General features: G+C 43.3%; 1 protein-coding gene across 1 annotated transcript in view; it reads right to left on the minus strand.

Moving 5' to 3' along the window:
• The window catches only part of ABCG5 (ATP binding cassette subfamily G member 5), a 30,923-nt gene extending 19,246 nt beyond the window's left edge, over positions 1-11,677 (minus strand). Inside the window, exons 1-4 of the mRNA XM_019970076.2 lie at positions 11,541-11,677; positions 10,746-10,867; positions 1,724-1,860; positions 1,535-1,633 (exon numbers count right to left, since the gene is read on the minus strand). Of these exons, the coding sequence (XP_019825635.2) occupies positions 1,535-1,633; positions 1,724-1,860; positions 10,746-10,867; positions 11,541-11,677 (495 nt within the window). The remainder of the gene's footprint in view (positions 1-1,534; positions 1,634-1,723; positions 1,861-10,745; positions 10,868-11,540) is intronic.
• Between the last annotated feature and the right edge of the window lie 146 nt (positions 11,678-11,823).

Genomic DNA, 11,823 nt, shown 5'->3' on the forward strand with positions numbered 1-11,823 from the left:
ACCTCCCTGTGGAATGAACTCTAACCTCCATCTTTTCAGACCACAGTGGGGCCCAGGGAGGCATGACGGAGCCAGAGAACCTGGTTCGTGTCCCAGTTCTGCCGGTCTGAGGTGCTGGATCTCAGTCTCCTTGGGGATCAGTTTCTTGAGCTTAAAGACAGAAGTAATGCCTCCTTCATAGAGCTGATGCCAGAATGAAATCAGATACTGTGTGTGAACAAGGTCTGATGGATGTCAGCCAAGGGTGAGAGTACAGAGTATAAGATGGGAGAATTGCAGGAACTTTACAATGCCTTCTGAGCACTCCAATGTTCCAGGGAGGAACAGGGCTAGCCCTCACTCTGTGGGGCTGATGGCTCTTCTTGAAGGTTCCTCTGGTGTGAAAGCTATGCGCCAGAACATCCAGGACAGCGTGTCTTCTGACTGTGAAACAGAAGAATGCCCTTTCCTGACCCAGCATTATAACAGCAGGCCTGCTGGTACTCCAGACACCATTCAGACCTAGCTCCACTCGCCACGCCCTGTCTGAGAGTCCAGCACTTGGGTCAAGAGGAGTAACTCCCTGACGACAGGTTCAAAGGGGTCTGATAAAAATGGAGTGACTGCTGCCCCTTCAGCTGAGATGGAGAATCCCTCAGAGCCTCAGTGGCATTGAAGAAAGACCAGCTTTGGCCACTGAAGTGCAGATGTAATGTGTGTGCCCAGGAGGAACCTCGTTGAGCCTCAGGGTGGTGAAGTCTCTGAGGCAGATGTCATGGGCAGGAACCTCTTTCCCAGGGAACTGTGCCTGCTCTGCAGGTGGTACACGGGTCTGTTCTTGGTTCCCTGTGTGTTTCCAGTCCAGACAGAAATGAGACAATATTTTTAGGTGAGGTCCCTGCAAGTTTACCTACAACTACTTCCAAACTGGGTCCACTTAAGGAAACATTGGAACCTAGGAAGAGCTGACAATTCACCAGCTGAATCCAGTTTAGATGAAGCACATTCAAGATGTCTCAAAGAAAGCTGAGAAAAATCTCAACAGGACTGCAGGGCAGTGAATGAGGAAAACAATCATATCCGTTCAAATAGAGAGCTCCCAGGACAGCACCATCCAATAAAAATATAATGCAAGCCACACTCAGAATTTAAACATTTTACTGGCCATATTTAGACAGTGAAAATAAACAAGAGAAATGAATTTTAAGTGGTATAATTTCTTTATCCCTATACAACCAAAACAATACCACTGTGACCAATATTCAACATTTTAAAAATTACTAATGAGATATTTTATGCTCTGTGATTCCAGACTAATTTTCTAAAATCTGGTGTATATTTTACACTCATAGCACATCTCAATTAGGTCTAGTCATGTTTCAAGTCTCCCAAAGCCACATGACTAAAGCCACATTTCAAGTGCCACATTTGAAGCCCCATTAAGTGCCCCAAAGCCACAGTGGACAGAGCAGCTCTAGACTCTTAGTGAAGACTGATGGGGAGGAACGGGCAAATGGAGGGACGAGGGGGTATGAGGCCACAGTGAGGCACCCACCTTCTTCTGGAAGAAGCTCTGGGAACCGCGGCGGATGGCCAGGAGCGCCGTGTAGTTCAGCGTCTCGCGGACGGTGAGGTTGCTCAGCAAAGTGTCGCTCTGCGGCGAGGGACCTGTCAGCATCTTCCAAGGTGCCCCCCCCACCCCCGCCACCTCCCAACTCCTGTGGGCAGGCCAGGATGCGGGCACCTGCAGGACGTAGGAGAAGCAGTCCTGGAACTGCTCCCTGTGCAGCTCCTGGCCGTTCACGAACACCTCCCCAAGCAAGGTCCCTGTGCGCCGCAGCCTTCCGGACATGGCGTCCAGCAGCGTGGTTTTCCCTGAGCCTGGGAGGCGACAAGAGAGGGCCTGGAGGAGGCCATGCACGAGGCCTCACAGGAACTTCCCAAGACCCTCGGTGAACCCGTTGTCCGGCCCTGACTTGCTCTCCCTTTGGCTTCATGGGCCAGACTCCTGGCTGGAATGAGTCCTTCCAGCTTGTCCCCTTTCAATGAGAGGGGATGAGCTGTTTCTCTCCTCCAGGTCTGAGCTGGAGGAGCTCTGTCTGCCCCTTTATTCTCTTTTAAAGCTGCTTGAGGCTGAAAAAGAAAACACAGGATCAGACTCAAATGAAAACCATGGCTCTTGGAAGCATTTGGATTCTAGGGCATTTGAATTTCTTTTTGTTTGTGACTCCCTGGGATCCTCTGCTGGTTCCTGGATGTAAAGGACTTGGCCCAGAGCCTCGCTAGTGTGGTTGAGTACCAGCAGCATCAGCACCATCTGAGAGCTTAGAAATGCAGAATCTCAGGCTCCAACTCCTAGCTCAGATTCTGCATTTTAACAAGATGCCTGGGTAGTTCTCATGCATATTGGAGTGTGAGAAGCACTAGCTTAGTGAGTCCTTCAGTAAAAACCAAGTTGGCCTCAGCCTACACTGAGAGCCTTGAGCATAATCCAGCAGGTTGTTGCTAAGAACTTTCCCACGAGATGGGATGAACTAACTTCCCTGTACTGGAGTGATTGGAAGGTGAGGTTTCTCCTGGTTTGCTTTGTCTAGGGTTAGAGTGATCTCTTAGAGTAAGACACCAGCTGGCCCTTCCCATTCTTGTTGGACACAAGCTTACATGGGCCCAGTTAATAGGGACAGGAAGAGGAGTCACCAGGCCTTTCCTGGGTAAGGCTGTTAAGAAGTTAGAATCAGTAAGAGAGGAAATTATCAGGAGGCTCTGGGCTCTCTGAGAAGATGGCAAGAGAATTCTACTGAGGATGTGATGACTTGTGCAAAACAAACGAAAGGATCTTTTGCTCAAATATTTTAAAGACACTGCTGGTTGCTTTGAGGGGTGCAAAGATGAAAAGCCAAGCTCCCGGAGCAGTGGTTTTCTTATCTGACCCACGACTGACAAAGCTCAGAATCAGCCCCAGTGTGTTCAGGTAGAGGTCAGCGTGGGGAAGGGAGCAGAGTGATTGAAAAGAAACAAAATGTGACTTCACTGGGGTTGTCTTACAAAACGTGCCCTCAAGTTTCTCAGTCACAATATTAAGCTTTGTCTGTGGTTCTTCTAACTAGGAGTTCCCTCAGCCTTACATTTCTAGCATCCCGTCTCAACTCTAATAGACCCTCCAACAGCCTAAAGCCCCGATTCCAGTTCCACCACTACCTCAGAACTAGCCTTCTTGGGGCTAGTTTCTGTGTGTTGTTTGACCTCTCAGCTGCATTTGATACTGTTGCTTGCCCTTTTCTGTAAATCTCTCTCTTGGCTCGAGTGCCACCTCATCCTCTTGGTTTAATCCTGTCAGTCTGGCTGCTCCTTCTCAGCCTCCGATGTGACCTTCAGGGCTCCTCTCATGTCACACATCCTCAGCGAGCAATGGTGAGCAACTACTTGCTTCTCAGCATGTGAGGGAACTGCTTCAGGTGGAGCTTCTCCAGCTCCATTCAAGCCTTCAGACGACTGCAGCCCCAGCTGACATCTGACTACAACCTCATGAGAGACTGCAGACAGAAGTATCCAACCAAGGCATACCAAATTTCTGACTCATAGAAACACTGAGAGATAACACCTGATTTTTATTATTTTAAGTCACTTAGTTTGGGTATTTTTTAAACATGAAAATAGGTAACTAATACTGTCTTTTGTTTAAACATGTGTTAAATATTTATTAACTCATTTCTGGGGGTACCAGGAGGATAACAAAGCTCAAGCATAAAAGGGTATGAGAAACTAGTATGCATAATCAGGGAAGAAAAGAAGATTGGAGTAAATTGCAAAGTTACATGGTTAATGCCTTAGGATGTGACACCAAATGTCCAGGTAACAAAATAAAAAATAGACAAACTGGACTTCATGAAAATTTTAAACCTATGTTTTTCAACCAAGACATTATTCATAGTGTATTAAGGTAGTCCACAGAATGATAGAATAATATTTGCAGATCTTATAAGAGATTAATATTACAGAGAGAACTTCTAAAATTCAACAACAACAAACCAAGCACCTGATTCAAGACTGGGTAAAGGACTTAGGGAAACAGAAATCAAAACTACTGTGAGATATCCCTTCACACCTAATAGCTACTATCAAAACAAACAAACAAAACAGAAAATAACAAGTGTTGGCTAAGAAGTGGGAAAATTGGAACGCTTGTGCACTGTGGCTGGGAATATAAGATGGTACAGCCACTGTGGAAAACAGTATGGTGGTTTCTATAAAAACTGAAAATAGAATATGATCTAGCAATTCCACTTCTGGGTATATACCCTAAAGAACAGAAAAACGGGGTCTTGAAGAAAGATTTGTACACCCTTTTTCACAGCAGCATTATTCATGATAACTAAAATGTGGAAGGAAAGTGTCCATTAATGGATGAATTGATAAGCAAACTATGGGCTGTACATATAATGGAATATTATTCAATCTTAAAAATTAAAGAGATTCTGCAATATGCTGCAACATGGATGAACACTGCAAAGACTATGGTAACTGAAATAAGCTAGTCACAAGAAGATAAATATTGTATGATTCCACATATTTGAGGTACTTAGAGTAGTATGGGACATAAGTACACTTTCATAAGGACGGAAACTGTAGTGATGGTTGCCAGGACTGAGAGAAGGGCAGAAAGGGAGCTATTCTTTAATGGGAATATAGGTTCCATTTTACAAGATGCAAAGTTGTGGGGATGGATGTCAGTGATGTTTGCACAACTATGTGAATGCATTTAATACCACTGAACTGTATTCTTAAAAAATGGTTAACATGGTACACAAAAAAATCCTCAAAATGGCTTAACAACTTATGTATGAGATATGACACCACAAAATTCCTAGAAGAGAATATAGGCAAAACATTCCCTAACATAGATTATAATAATGTTTTCTTAGGTCAGTTTCCCAAGACAAAAGAAAAGCAAAAAGAAACAAATAAACCTAATCAAACTTATAAGCTTTTTCATGGCAAAAGAAACCATAAACAAAATGAAAAGACAATCTATTGACTAGGAGAAAATATTTGCAAACATGTGACCAACCAGGGCTTAATTTCGAAAATATACAAACAGCTCATACAGCCCAATAAAAAAAAATAAAAATAAAAAATGGGTGGAAGACCTAAATAAACATTTCTCCAAAGAAAACATACAGATGGCCAACAGGCACATGAAAAGATGCTCAGCATAACTAATTTCTAAAGAAATGCAACTCACAGCTACAATGAGATATCACCTCACACTAGTCAGAATGGCCATCATGAAAAAGTCTATGCAATAAATTGACGATCGAGGGCGTGTGGCAAAAAGGGAACCATCCTACAATGTTGGTGGGAATGCAAATTGCTACAGCTATAACAGAAAACAGTTATGGAAGCTCATTTAAAAACTAATAACAGCTATCACAAAATCCAGCAATCCCACCCTTGGGCATATGTCCAGAAAAGATGAAAACTCTAGTTCAATAAGATATACACATCTCAGTGTTCATAGTGCACTATTTATAGTAACAAAGACATGGAAGCAACCTATGTGTCCACAGACAGATGAATGGATAAAATGAGGTATGTATACATATTGATATATGTTTATATATATCTATATATACACACACAGAGGAATATTACTCAGCCATAAAAAAGAATGAAATAATGCCATCTGCAGCAATAGGAACTGAGAGATTATCATACTAATCAAACCAGAATTAAATACAGAATTAAGTCAGACAGAGAAAGACAAATATCACGTGATACCACTAATATGTGGAATCTTGAAAAATGATACAAATGAACTTATTTACAAAATAGATAACAAACTCACAGACATAGAAAATTAAACTTACGGTTACCAAAGGGGAAATGGGGGTAAGGGAGGGATACATTTAGGATCTGCAATTAAACATACACTCTACTTACATAAAGTATGTAAATAACAAGAATGTACTGTATGGCATAAGAAACTATACTCAGTATCTTATACTAGCCTACAATGAAAAAGAACATATATATAATTGAATCTCCTTGCTTCACACTTGAAACTAACACAACATTGTCAACTGTACTTCAATAAAAAATTGACAAATAAAATGGTTAAAATGGAAAAGTTTATATTACGCATATTTTACCACAATAAAGAAAAGGAAAAAAAAATAAAGGTTAATACCCTACAGGGCAATAAAACCATGACCTTCGGGATTATCTCTTCTAGAAGGACAAAAGTCATCTGTAACTAGACTTCTGCAAAGGAGCATGCAGCCTAGAGTCTAAGAATTACATGATAGATAATAATGAGTTCAATAAAATTACCTTCCCCCAGAGAGTGGCTGACTATAGGCAGGCTTGATTTGACCATTCTCTAGTGAGACTGTGAACACCTAAGTCATCTTCTGCCTCACTAGTAAAGATTTGATAAAAATACCGCTTTAGATAAGACACCAATGAAATCATGTTATGAAACACTAAAAGTAATTCATAGAATTAATTCATTTGCTTAATCATTTATTCAGCAAATACTTATTAAACACCTACTATGTGGCAAGCCCTGTCCTAGATATTGAGGATCCATCAGGGAAAAAAAAAAGACCAAGCTCCCACCCTCATGGAACTTGAAGTCTACCAAGAATTCATGTTCAGCACAAAAGGATGAACAGTCATAAAACCATGGTAAGCAATCATCAGAAACCAGCCCGTGAGCCCCTGGAACAGGGGGCCCCACCCTGTTCTGCTGAGATGTGTATGAAGCGTGATACTGGCCTGTGGGACACATTTCCAAGAAGTGGGTTCAATCCTTGTTGTGCTACATGCCACCCCTTTTATCCTACACAGAGAAGGCAGCAAGTGACACAATATTATGGGAATAACTCAGCTTTTCTCTTTAAAGAAGTATAATTATCAAAAGGAAAATTAGGATGACCCTGGGTGTTATGGTACATGCACACAATTAGAAATGGTTAAAAATTGAAAAAAGAAAATGAAAGGAGGGACTTTCCTAGTGGTTCAGTAGTTAGGACTCTGCATTTTTCAATGCTGAGGGCACGGGTTCAATCCCTCATGGGGAACTAAGATCCCATGAGTTCTGTGGCATGGACCAAGAAAAAACGAAATGAAAGGAAATCTCAGGAACGTGTAACCCTTCTCATCAATGAATTCCTTTTCACCTCATCTTAACAGCACTCCTGCCACCATCCAGTTGTTCTCCCCACCCCTTGACTGTAGCAGGAGAGTGGCTGTGGATGTAACCCCCCGAGTCAAAAGAGGCTGACCACACTTAACTTCTATCACAGAATTACACTGCCCACCTCTATCGAAAACAGCAATGCCAAGTGGAGAGTAGCTGAAAGTGTCAACAATTTGCAAGCAAGAACCCAATCAAAACAGGGTCCTGGGAAGCAAATTTGTCAGAATCTTTCAACCTTAAAATGTGCAGTGTAGTGGACCCTGTGATGTGCCACATGGATGCCCTCTTCAGGGCCAACGCACCCTTTCCCCCACAGCTGTGCATCCTCAGCTGTGACCCTCACAGAGCGTTGCCCCAGCCCCAAAGGGCTGCACCCTCCCCTGCAATGACTGGCTGATGCAGGGAAAGAGGAGGGGAAGAAGAAGGTAGAGAACAGGCATGCAAATAGCCTCAGTGGAACCTGTAATATTTAGGGTGTTGTTTTTTTCCAAAAAAAAAAAATGATCTGAAGTAAATATGGTATAAAGTTAAGATTTCATAAAGCTAGCTGTTAAGACAGGAATATTATTAACTATCTTGTCTGTGTGTTTAAGTGAAGTGAGTGAAAGTCGCTCAGTCATGTCTGACTCTTTGCAACCCCATGGAATAGTCTAATAGAATTCTCCAGGCCAGAATACTGGAGTGGGTAGCCTTTCCCCTCTCCAGGGGATCTTCCCAATCTGTGTGTTTAAAATACATCATAATTTTTAAAAGACCAGTACACATGGGGGGTAAACGGCATCCTTGTGCTTATTCAATTCCTATTCCCGTCTCCAGGAAAGGAAACTGGGTTTACTGAGCACCTCTATATACCAAGCACTATGTTAGGTGCTTTTCTCTGAAACAGGAATTAACTTACATGTTCAGCAGGATGTCATCTTTTTCAAGGATCTTTCAAAAGATTCTTTAAACCTTTAGATGGTTCTCTGAAGACCTATAAGACCTTCTAGAACTAACACCAAAAAAGATGTCCTTTTCATCATAGAGGATTGGAATGCAAAATTAGAAAGTCAGGAGATACCTGGAGTAAGAGGCAAGTTTGGCCTTGGAGTACAAAATGAAGCAGGGCAAAGGCTAACAGAGTTTTGCAAAGAGAATGAAATGATCATACCAAACACCCTCTTCCAACAACACAAAAGATGACTCTACACGTGGACACCACCAGATGGTCAATACTGAAATCAGATTGATTATATTCTTTGTTTGTAGCCAAAGATGGAAAAGCTCCTTACAGTCAGCAAAAATAAGACCAGGAGCTGATTGTGGCTGAGATCATGAGTTCCTAATTGCAAAATTCAGGCTTAAAGAAAGTAGGGAGAAACACTAGACCATTATTAAGGTATGACTAAAATCAAATCCCTTATGATCATACAGTGGAAGTGACAAATAGATTCAAGGGATTAGATCTGGTAGACAGAGTGCCTGATGAACTACGGACGGAGATTCATAACATTGTACAGGAGTTGGTGACCAAAACCACCTCCAAGAAAAAGAAATGCAAGAAGGCAAAGTGGTTGTCTGAGGAGGCCTTACAAAGAGCTAAAAAAGAAGAGAAGGGAAAGGCAAAGGAGAAAGGGAAAGATATACCCAACTGAATGCAGAGTTCCAGAGAATAGCAAGGAGAGATAAAAAGCCTTCTTAAGTGAACAATGCAAAGAAATAGAGGAAAACAATAGACTAGGAAAGACTAGAGATCTCTTCAAGAAAACTGGAGATACCAAGGGAACATTTCATGCAAAGATGGGCACAATAAAGGACAGAAATGGCAAGGACCTAACAGAAGCAGAAGAGATTAAGAAGGGGTGGCAAGAATACACAGAAGAACTATAAAAAGGTCTTTATGACACAGATAACCACTATGGTGTGGTCACTTACCTAGAGCCAAACATCCTTAAATGTGAAGTCATATGGGCCTTAGGAAGCAATACTACAAACCAAGCTAGTGGAGGTGATGGAATTCCAGCTGAGTTATTTCAAATTCTAAAAGATGATGCTGTTAAAGTGCTGCACAACAAACTTGGAAAACTCAGCACTAGCCATAGGACAAGAAAAGGTCAGTTTTCATTCTAATCCAAAAGAAAGGCAATGCCAAAGAATGTTCAAACTACTGCACAATTGCACTCATTTCACATTCTAGCAAGGTAATGCTTGAGAGCCTACAAGCTAGGCTTTGGCAGTATGTGAACTGAGAACTTTCAGATGTACAAGCTGGGTTTAGAAAAGTAAGAGGAACTAGAGATACAATTGCCAACATTTGTTGGGTCATACAAAAAGCAAGGGAATTCCAAAAAACATCTACTTCTGCTTCATTGACTATGCTAAAGCCTTTGACTATGTGGATCACAACAAACTATGGAAAATTCTGAAAGAGATGGGAATACCAGACCACCTTTCCCACCTCCTGAGAAAATGTATGCAGGTCAAGAGGCAACAGTTAGAACCTTACATGGAAGAACTGGGCAATTAAAAATTGAGAAAGGAGTATATTGTCACCCTGCTTGTTTAACTTACTTGAGAGTATATCATGCAAAATGCCAGGCTGGATAACTCACAAGCTGGAATAAAGATTTCTGGGAGAAATGTCAACAACTTCAGATATGCAAATGAGACCACTCTAATGGCAGAAAGTGAAGAGAAACTAAAGAGCCTCTTGAGGAGGGTGAAAGAGAAAAGTGAGAAATCTGGCTTAAAACTCAACTTTCAAAAAACTGAGATCCTGGTACCTGGTCCCATCATTTCATGGCAAATAGATGGGGAAAAATGGAAACAGTGAAAAACTTTATTTTCTTGGGCTCAAAAATCACTGCAGATGGTGACTACAACCATGCAATTAAAAGACACTTGCTCCTTGGAAGAAAAGTTATGACAAACCTAGACAACATATTAAAAAGCAGAGACATCACTTTGCTGGCACAGGTCAAAGTTATGGTTTTTCCAGTATTCGTGTATGGATGTGAGAGTTGGGCCATAAAGAAGACTGAGGGCTGAAGAATTGATGCTTTTGAACTGTGGTGTTGGAGAAGACTCTTAAGGGTTCCTTGGACAGCAAGGAGAACAAACCAGTCTATCCTAAAGGAGATCAACTCTGAATATCCACTGAAAGGACTGAAGCTGAAGCTCCAATCCTTTGGTCACCTGATGCAAAGAGCCTACTCATTGGAAAAGACCTTGATGCTAGGAAAGACTGAGGACAGGAGGAAAAGGGGGCGATAGTGGATGAGATGGTTGGGTGGCATCACTGACTCATGAACATGAGTGTGAGCAAACTCCAGGAGATAATGAAGGAAAGGGCAGCTTGGAGTGCTGCAGTCCGTGGGATCACAAAGAGCCGGACATGACTTAGCAACTAAACAACAACAACCAGGTTCTATTCATAGTCAGACATGCCATCAGATTTCATTCTAATGTCAGACTTCTGGCCATCCTGCTACAACTTAAACCCGTCTCCTTAGTGTGGTGTTCAAAACAAGCCAAAGCCTCTTCTGAGTCCTCATGGAAAATGTAGGGAACTCCCTCCTCAGCTTACCTGAGCTCCCTAAGATGCACATGATCTGCCCGCTCTCGACGTACAAGGAGACATCTTTGAGGATCTGCCTGGTCCACTTCTGTCGGCGAGATGCGATGTCCCACCAGGGCCCCACATGGTGGCTTTAAAGGAAACCACACAGGGGAAAGGCAGCATAGAAGATTCCAGACCCTTGCCCCCCAGCACCAGCCCCAGATCTGCCCAGCCCAAATTCTCTCTGGACAGGCTCCTAAGAGTGGCTTAGCCTCAGTGTCCTCTGCAGAACATGGCAGGTAGTGACAGAAGATCACCTCTGTAAAGACTTTTCTGGCAGCTGCTCTGAATGCCAAGTCTCTTTGACTGGATGACAGATGGCAAACAGGACACTGTTTATTCCTTCAATTGACCCTGCGTTCCTTCACCTGGTTTCATTACACCTCGTATTCCCAGTAGACCCATTTCCCAAGCCCTCACCATCTGAATAGGGCAGGTTATAGACCAGGGAGCCACAAGGGGAAGGGGCAAGGGGCAAAATGCAGGGGCAGGAGGCAGAGCACAGCTTCCAGTCTTAGCTTCCAGTCCCGCTGTGGGACTGGAAGAGGAGGGGCCATTCACACTGGCTCCTAAGTTCCCTCCGGCAGCCCTTCCCCTCTACTCTCTCCACCTCCACCCACTAAAGACAAAGCCTGAGCCTCCGTGCATGCCTCCCATTAGGTGAGGAAAGCCAGCAGAGGGCAGAGGCCCATTCCCCTCAGGCCACAGCTGCCCCTGACCACAGCTCAAAGCTCCTGGCAGATGAAAGAGGCACCTCCTTACCTGACACTGTACGAGGCATGGAAAATGCCCAGGCTGTGTCGAGGCTTTGCAGGAACCTCCTCTAGGGAGCACTGAGAGCTTCTGTTTACTTGGAGTTCTGAGGACTCCCCAAGAGTCAAAAAGGGGAGTTCGCCCATGGCCAACAAGCAGCAGAGACTGGTGGATTTTCTGGCCTGACCCTCCCTGGAGTGGCCTCCGCCAAAGAGCTAGTGGCAGACTGTCCTGCCTGCTTCTCACCTGGCCCTGGAGCCCCTCCTCAGGACTTCCCAGCGGCGGGCCTGGG

This window comes from Bos indicus, chromosome 11 (genome assembly GCF_029378745.1).
Source record: "Bos indicus isolate NIAB-ARS_2022 breed Sahiwal x Tharparkar chromosome 11, NIAB-ARS_B.indTharparkar_mat_pri_1.0, whole genome shotgun sequence".
Taxonomy (NCBI): domain Eukaryota; kingdom Metazoa; phylum Chordata; class Mammalia; order Artiodactyla; family Bovidae; genus Bos; species Bos indicus.